General features: G+C 40.4%; 1 protein-coding gene across 3 annotated transcripts in view; it reads right to left on the bottom strand.

Annotated features, from left to right (window-relative positions):
- Positions 1-9,319, bottom strand: part of LOC124156357 (homeotic protein spalt-major) — a 289,209-nt gene extending 279,890 nt beyond the window's left edge. For 2 of the 3 annotated variants that reach the window (XR_006864305.1, XM_046530872.1), the window contains exon 1: positions 8,656-9,319. Coding sequence is in view for 2 of the 3 variants with exons in the window: in XM_046530872.1 (XP_046386828.1) it covers positions 8,656-8,731 (76 nt within the window). In the remaining variant the exon portion in view is untranslated. The remainder of the gene's footprint in view (positions 1-8,655) is intronic. The other variant, XM_046530874.1, reaches the window with a different exon arrangement.
- Positions 9,320-9,660: the final 341 nt, after the last annotated feature.

Genomic DNA, 9,660 nt, shown 5'->3' on the forward strand with positions numbered 1-9,660 from the left:
ATCGTTAAGAGTCACTAAATGAGTACACAGATCGTGTCCGGGGCCGTTGATATGCAAAACTTATGCTCCTAATTCTCACTCCCGTTTCATCAAATCCAATAAAAGTCGGTTCAAAATGCCCTGCGTGTTATTGTCATTACATGGCTCGTTTGGACAAATTGATTGCGAATATTATTGTTTGCTCTTCATGTTTATCGGACAAATGAGGACGTAATAATTCTCTCCCTTTGATCACCGGGAAAGGTTGTTTTATCCTGAGTAGATGTGATAATTTCAACATTAATCTGCGCCGATGCCATCTTCGTTTTCTGCTCATGATCTAACTTCTCCTTCTATAATCCTTCACTACATTACCTGAGTATACCCTACATCAGATGTAATTTTCCATCTTCTTAAAAGGTTTCAACGTACTACGAGAAATTCTGTGCTAAATGAAGTTTATAAAATTGCATGATGACGCAGTTAACCCCTACGGAGAAAATTCAAGAAAAATTTTAGGACGTATATTATGTAATATGATCGTCAAACGACATTAGAAATCACATATGTAGTGGCGTTCTGGTAGCTATACTTAGTTGTAGATGCGATTTTGCTTATTATCAGATGAGTCAGAAATCTTGTCACAATGTATATCATACTGATTTTGTCGTTTCTGTGGGGAAACATAGATAGACGAAGTAAACATTCTCCTGCTTCTCAGATTGGTCTAATCTGGAAACAACTATCTAAAGAATTTCCGAAAGATAATAAGTGAGCAAATACGTCAAATCATATCAACGATGCATGGGATGATTTTAAGGGATTAATAGGATATATCCTTCGTAGGTAAAATACTCCAATACGAAATAATATTGCGAATACATTGTTCCTACGATGAGGACTCTAACCTAGGCTACGTCAACTACTTGTCTGTGACAAGGCTCTTGTTGGGATGTATTTCGAGTGATTTAATCACTGTCTTGGAGTTATAGTCGTGATGGTGTACTTCTGTTCGGAATGGATGAACGATAGGAATGAAGACGCTTATGAATGGATAGGTAACGATAGGTAGCGAGTAACTATGAGCCCAATGCATCCTCAGCTCACGGGAAGTTTTATGTGTTGGTAGCGAAGTTGCAATAATTTGGCCGTTCATGATAAACCTCGTGATGCTATTTCTTTCATACTTTTAAGTTGATGAAGTTCGTTCTTTTTAATGGATGGAAAAGAGAAACTTCTGTCATCGCGTGGAAAACTTCATAATACTTCCGTCGTATAAGCTTTGCACTTGTGGCAGTTTTCCGAAAAAACTTGCGTATTTCTTCATTTTTTCTTGGCAATTGCATTAAAGACTGTCTCAAACACTTGATAACGGTCCTCACTGAATCAGTCCCATCAACTACGCACAGCATGAACACTGCTTATATAGCATGTTCAACTGACTTTATATTATTTTCCCTTGTCCTTCATGCTGTAATGATGAAGTACTTCACCATTATATTGAGTCAGTGGGAAAACAGCAACGACAGCTCAAATAATTGCCAATATAATTATTTCCATAGTATAAAATGACAAAACTATGTCATCATTGGTCGATTAAATGGTAGATTGGATCAACATCTTGTCCAATGACAAAGAGAAAACATCAGGGTATAAATGGATCGGCTTAGGCCATAACAGGTGCATTCTAATGAAAAAAATACCATTAAGTCAGAAGTTTAGTAGACGTAGAAGTGATAGATCAATGGTATGAGATGCGTTATCAGCAAACTTCTTGTATTGGGCCGTATATATAAGGGACTTTCCATATGAGGTAACATTTTGTTTCAAAAATAAATTAAAATTTCACGAATTGAATCATTGTGCACAAACCGGACTGAATCAATAATTTCCCCGTCTGTAACTGAGGATATACAACAACGTAGAAATCCTAATAGGACAACGCGTTGTTGCCAAATCAGCAGAAATAATAGATATATTTTCTTTTGTGATAGCTTACGCTACGCTAATGTGGTAAACTGTGTAACACAGTTATTAACTCGATACTCCGTCGTAGCTGGCGATCGGTTTATGATGTCTTTATGTAATTATGGCGTTTTTGTGCTAAGTCTAAAATTTTGTCTATCATTCGTGCAAGTACATACTACTGTGTAGATTGTGTTATTGCCTTTCTTCGGTCTATTGTACCTGAAATGTGGGTTTTATTGAGAGGACAACTACTTAGTTCTCATTTTAATTTCAAGAAGTGATTCGCGAGGGATGTGGTAGGATTACCGCCGGCGCCTTCGACGCCGTCGGCCGGTCGCTCGCCTGCTTCCCGGCCGGCAGTGGCTCTTAAGGACTCGGTATCTTTTCGGTTCCTCAGTTCCGGGCGAGTGGTCGGCCACCCGAGGCTGTCTCGGCCGCGAACTGCCCATCGGGGTGTGGCCGCTGCATTGTCGGCGCGCCGTCGGAGGATGCCGAAGGGGGCGTAATCTCGCGCCTTCACTCCAACATTTTAACCTCTCGGCGGCGTGCGGTAAAGGCCGTCGGTGCACTTGGGCCCGCCTCTACGGCGCGGCTGGAGAAAAAAGGGGGCGGGACCATGGGTGAGAAGTGAGCGTGAGATTGAAATGGAGGCGATGGAGAACGAGGCGGGAGGGGGGGGGGTCAGAAGGGGGGGTTCTTCCTCCCTCGCTCTATTGTGAAGAGATAGCAAAGGCTTGAGGGGGTGAACTGGGGGGCACGAATGTCCATCGTCTTCTTTGTCTCCACTGCAAGAGTCTCAACGCATATCTAGCGAATCGTCCAGGTTCAAACCTCCAGTTCCAAAGCGCTTCGACTGGATAAGTCGGATTTGAATACCGGCTGAATCAAATATTTTCTTCGCAAATCACATCATGTGGTGGATCTAAATGCACGCACAAATGCGCGTGATTGGCTCCTATACTGCTTGGAAATCATAAAATGATAAAACTTATTGTGCTGTCCGCTTGCTTATTAATAATATGATTGGTTATTTCTATTTGACATGATGATGACGCTAAGCGTCGAAATGTTGTTATTATTATTAAACCAGTGGACAGCACAATACGTTTTATCATTTATTCCACATATTGTTCCACCATATCTCGCCAATCATAGTTGAACTCACTGGAAATCATTATTGTTCGGGGTATCTGGGGACGCGAATGTCCATCATCTTCCTTGTCTCCACTATGAGTCGTCTCAACGCTCATCCCGCGAATAATCCAGAGGAAAACCTCCAGTTTCAAAGCGCTTCCTCTGAATTACTCGGGTATGAATCCCGACAGAATCAAATATTTTCTTCGCGAATCACATCCTTTGGTGCGTATATAAACGCTTTCACAAATGCCCGTGATTGACTCTTTTATTCTTTGGAAATAATTATTGCTCACCGCTGCGAAACTGCAAAGTCGGCTCTAATCTCCCCGAAAGTGAAGCACTGAGTTAGAATCCGTCCCACATATCAATCACGGAATTTAGATTTACGCACTTGTTCGGTAGAAGAAGAAGGTTTGGCACTGCGACTGGCTCACCTGACAGAAAATAGGTAGAATTTAGTTCGCTTACCGGTCAAATGAACTGATTAAAACAAATAATTGTACACATCTGGAGAGAAGCTAGTTTACTATAATTAGTAATAATTTAGTCAGTTTTATTTGGCAACAGAATTTTTTCACCACCCCACCAAGATATGCTTATTCATACTATTTTATTCATACTCTCGGAACGCAGCTAAAGCGCCCACAAAATTTTTAAACCCACAAAATTACTTCCTAATAACAACTACTTTTTAATATTCTACCAAATATGGACATTTTTCTCGAAGTGAACTCCGAAGGATTTATATTTCTTTGTCATCGTTTTAGACCCATGATCACGCTATTTCTTAGGTTGTAGAAAAGTCGCATCGAAAATTATAAATTGGGAAATTCGGGAACGATTACCAAGGCCCGGGCTGAACCGTTTTGATTTTTATCAAAGAAACGATCAACCCGCTATCCTTTCCGGTTTCAGCTATCTGATTAGACAAAATTGCGACGCCTAAGGCATTCGTAACTTAGCACTGATTTGCGCCCGATTTTGTCTGTCAACCTATCATCACGACTGCTCAATGCTTGTCAAACTATATGGCAATGCATTATGAGAATTAAAACTTTTGTGCTAATTATTGAACATTTCGTATTTCCGAAAATTAGCCTTTTATTGTTTTTTGGTTTCGTCTGTTTCATTCAAGTCATATAGAGGAGAAAATTGAGAAAAAATATTAAATTTTCAGGATAAAACGCCTGCGTAAAATTTGAGGCGCTATCAAATTCAAACATTTTTAAAGGATTGTGGTACCATTGTGGCGAATAATAAAATTATTTTGATGACGAACTGCCTTATTTTTTAATCTTCGTCCACCATTCTTTCACAAAAACCTACAGCTTCACGCTACCACGCATATCGGGTTGCTGTGAGACGCCGGGATTTGGGGATGTGGTTGAAGAGAAATGTTAAGGGGCTGACGAAAGTGAAAAATACGATGAGGGAGTGATATTATAACCCAAGTCTCTTGATCGCAGTCCCATTCAATGCGGAAAAAGAAGACATTTCACACCTATCAACGGTTCAAAGTAGCTTATCCCAGTACAGTTTTGTAAGCTCTCAACATATGAAGCTCTTACGGATCAGCAATATGAAAATATTACGAAAAATTATCGGTTTCTGTACACACAGCTTGGTACCGCTGGCAATCAAAGTACTTATTGCTCATCAATAAAGTTAATGTAACAAAAACACAAAGAAATAGATCAAATTAAATTTATATTTTATGTCTTTCTCATTTACATTACCAAATCATTCAAAATCAGTGTTATTGACTTGATGTCACACGAGTTACGTTCTTGACTTATTTTGGAGGGGGAATTATGTTGCAAAAACGAGCGAAATATAACTAATGTCTCTTCTTTGGCAAAGTGGAAGACTTTTGTTTCTGAATAGACCAGTTTGATTACGCCCTGGTATTTTTTACCTTCATTCGCTTCCAAAATTGTGTGAGCATAGGTGATGAGGGAGATCAATGGTGATGAAGTTCCGTTAAATGTGTAGTACAAATCAATGTAATAAGAAAATCACATGGTTGAGACCTCATGAGTCGCGTTACTCGAATAAAACATTTTACTTTATCTATTTTTATCAAATTACAATCGTGAAAAAAGTCCAATTTTTCCACAATTTTCCTTATAAATTCATAAAGTTATACGGGTGAGGTAATTTTACTTGATTTCTGGTTTTCCATCGAGTTTAACCGGTTTATCTATGATTTCACTAGAACTTTTCTTGAATGAACACAATGCACTTGCACAAGATTTATCATGGGATCAGTTCCACTGATTTCCGTACGTTGGACCATCGACGCTCGGATTATGTAGTTGCGTTTATTTCTTTCGGAGAGTTTTTTGTCTTTTAGCGTTAATCAGGAAAAATCCCATCAGTTCGTACTCCACGTACTCTGTAAAAATTAAATATAAATACAACGAAAAAGACAGCAAAGACGCTATTCAAAATTGGTATTTTACAGTATTCTCATAAACTAGGAAGCTGAATAAATGTTGTTAATTTCGAAATGCAGCGATTAAATTAGCTCTCGTCATACTTAGAATTGATAAAATTTTAAAATTAATTTATAAAATAGCTTCCAGATCACGCTTGCTCCATAATAATGCTTTAGGACTGAGATTGGAGATTGATTGTCTGTTGCAAAACTCACGTGTCAATGGGTTCGGAGGCTGATACTTCGTACCACTCACCCCGCTCACAGAATCCGTTGAAACACGTCTCATGGAATTATTTTAGATAAAAGTCCTCCATTTATGCCTAGTATATACATGCGCGATGGAAGGAGTACTTAAATAACCATACCTTTATCCGGCACATATGCAGTGACGTCATGGCAAAATTAGCGGTGCCGGAACGCACTTTCCTTAACTTTTGTTAGAAGCGAAATATTGATTGCTATGTGTGTTTTTTTATTACAAGTTATTATTTACATTTTATTACATTTTTTTGTTTCGGTTACGAGTGTATGAATTAGAAATTTTGAGGCAGCAAATTTGTTTAAAGTGTTAATTGACTCTTGTCTTTTGTTAACCAATTCCGGCACCATGACAACACTGCACATATATTTAATAAGCCTAATCAAAAGAAATCAAAGTTATATTGAAATTTTACGCTCAGTTACGGTATTTGCTTGTAATTTGGTTTTATATTTAGTCATCTGGAGCAAGATAGCAATTCAGTTAGTCGAGGCAATTGCGTAGTGTACCTGCCCTGTTATTCATGCATATTAATCCTGAGATTTGTCGTCTGCATTTGCTCCGTTCGCTTTCCCAAACAGAGCAATCCACAGTGGTTGACGAAACAATGTATGCGAACTTACGTCTGTAATACAGATATATACTGCGGGAATAAGGGTATATTTGTAGTGGGGCTCCTTCACCATAATTTATATCGAAATCAAAAATTAAATGGCTTTCAAATTTTCCAATCTCCTGCAACTAAGTTGCTACATTGTTGCACCGCGGAGAGGGAGACGTCGGATTTGAAACCGCACGGTCAAGTCTACTGCAATGACATGCCGATATTAAGTAATAATATTTCCTTTCCAATCAGCTAATTTCAAAGAAAATAGTCACCGGCGTATCGTCGTACCAGCGACAATGTGAAACACACTTTTGTATTGTTCAAAATAAAGTTCGTGACATTTCTGGAACATCGTAACCTGCATGCTCAAAAATCCTCCATCATTTCATACAACTATATTATAGGCGAACGGTTGGTTTCACCGTTTAAAAGTATATCATAAAATCACTTTTTACGCGTGACGGATAATATTTGGGATGAGAATAGACTAAAAATTAATTAATCTCTTGCAGCAGCTACTGTTTTTAATTTTCGTGAGAGATACGCTCTTTTAAAACTCTGCAAACGCTCTCACCATAATCACTCCTTGCTACTCATACGGATCAGCAAATTGAAAATATTACGAAAAAGTATCGTTTTCTGAACACAGCTTGGTACCGCTGGGAATCAAAGTATTTATTGCTCATCAATGAAGTTTATGCAACAAAAATAAAAATAAATAGATTTAAATGCAAATAAAAGGAAAAAAATTGTATCTCGGGCATTTCATGTTATTTTATTTAAAAGATTTGCTGAAAAAAATTTATCCCTAAATTACTGCGTGAATTGTTTCTTGAGAGTTTATTTCGCAAGAAGGATGTGTTAGAAAGTATCTGAAAATATCCTTAAATGCATAAATTAGCATGCTTCATTGGGATATTTTATGACAGGGATGAACTTATGTAAATCTCTCTAGACAAGAGAATTGGACTGCGCCGAGTTACACGTGATTGAAGAAGACCCGAGCCCAGTCTATTATTCACCGCTTTATTCCACAGTAATCTCTCATTATTCGGCAAATAGATATGGAGATGTCATTGACCGATACCGGAAATAAGCAAAATCAGTTTGCGTCGTTTGCAATAGCAAGATGCCATGTCCCTCTGACAATGAGGTAGATAACGCTAGTCCTAACTCTTATCGCATTTTGGGTAGGTTTTATAGTAGGCATCTTATGTCAAACACATTACTTGTTTGCTTTCTAGCGAAAATCAACAGATCTGAACAATGACTGCTGAGGGCAGAAGCTAAGTTTAAGCTGGTGAGGTCGCATTGATAGTGTTGGCGATCGAAGGATTCTCCTTTCGCCAATTCAAGGTGCCGTGGCGCGGAGATTACGAAGTCGAGAGCGGAGTAATATAAGTTTCCGTGTTACACCACGTAAAGCGATCGAAATTTTACTGACGAACTTCAAGAATTACGGAATTTCGAGTACAGTCACACTGAGCATATAAAAATACATGTGGTCATAAAATATCTTCCTCTCGTTTTCACTTCACTGTCTTGGGATAATGAGTTATCCTTGAACAGCTGAAATGCTTTTCCTTGACGCCACAGTCAGAACATTTGTTAGGCTTGACTTAATGTTAAGCCTTTATTCATGTATATTTTCTATCAGAACCCACTAACGTGATCCCTATCTTATATTCTTGGATTAATCATAAATGAAATGAAATTCTTTCTGGGAGACGTGAACTGAGGATAGAGAATTATTTTATGGGCCTCGAAATCATTTACTTTCGGGATTGAATCCACTTATGGCAATGCCAAAAACCTCACGGAATCCCGTTGATTTCCCCCAAAAAAATAAACGGAGAGGGTGTAGCCGCTTTTATTCGAGGGGAAGATAGCAATATAGATAGATACTTTTTGGGAAGTACCGCGGTGACAATCAGCTACCATTACATCCTACAAGTGGCTGTATGATGGGACAAATGCTAGGCAATCGTATTTCGGTGTTGATCTGAGAACCAACAAGGCTGTCTCGGTCGGCAACTCCTTTGGCGACAAGGCGGCCTGCTCACTTGGCGAGGCCAACCGGGTCCGTCAGCCGCCCTGGGAACGGCCGGGCACATGCCGGGCTTCCCCCGCATCGCCTCCTGGCGTCTCAAGTCCTGCGCTCGGTCAAGTGCTCACGCATACATGTATTGCATTTCATAGGAGGATTGACGCACATTTACTACAGGGAAGGAGCTAACTTTAGGACACTTGGGTGTTTGGACTCACCGTTTCGGGGTGATGCCGGGAAGCCATCTCCCGTCTCGAGGACCCTGATGGGCCGAGCCTGCTTCCGTCTTGACATCTTCTTTCTTCTCTCGTCGCCCCCGCTATATATCGAAGCCACACCTCACAACAGAAGAACTTCTTCGATCGGAAATAGACGTACCCTGACCCCCGTTTCTCTCGAACAATCTCTTCCCTTGTTTCCCTATTACCGATACGATGAGAACTTGCGTTTGGGAGGGTGTGTGGAGAAACTTTTTCGTCACATGAAGATGACTGTCCGCTGCTTCACCGATCGTCACTTATTTTTTCTGGAGATTTTTGTCCGTATAATTGGTTTGTTTGTGTTTTGTGTTTGGTTTTTTGTGTTGTGCGGGTATTTCGGCGATCACTGCACGATCACTGTGTGAAATGTCTTGCAGTGTCTCTTTCTCTGTCGACTGTTGATTAATTCATTTTTCTCCCTTTCCCGCGAGCCTGTCACCAGATTAATTCAGGAGGAAGGGGTTGTTGGATTTTGGATTTGGCACCAGTCCCCCCTCCGTCGTACGCTCCAGGGCCGGCGTTTGTCCCTCGACCCCCCCGCCGCCCGCCTCACTCCTCGCCCGGCCCTTATCACCGGCCGCTCGCCACCGGAGATCGACTCGTGATCACAATCCTTCCTCCGTGCACTGACCCCCCACCCCCGCCCCGAACCCTGGTCCACCATCCCACCCCCGCATGTCCGAGGTCCCTCACGAGTATTCCAACTCCCTTTATGTATAATATACGTCAGTTTATCAATCCAACCCTCCTAATAGCTCTTCCTTGGCTCACCGATTCACAAAAAACACACAACACGACACGTTTTCAAATCCCACGCGAATCCATCTTCGCGAAGTCAACTAACTGGGAACCCAAGTTTGTCCACAAGTTTTTTTTTTATTTTCCGTATACTGAGCGATGATTAGGGAAAAGTCACTCACAAAACCCCCGCACGGGGAATCACATGGGGAAATGTTCCAACTT

The sequence above is a fragment of the Ischnura elegans genome, chromosome 3 (assembly GCF_921293095.1).
Source record: "Ischnura elegans chromosome 3, ioIscEleg1.1, whole genome shotgun sequence".
In the NCBI taxonomy this organism is placed as follows: domain Eukaryota; kingdom Metazoa; phylum Arthropoda; class Insecta; order Odonata; family Coenagrionidae; genus Ischnura; species Ischnura elegans.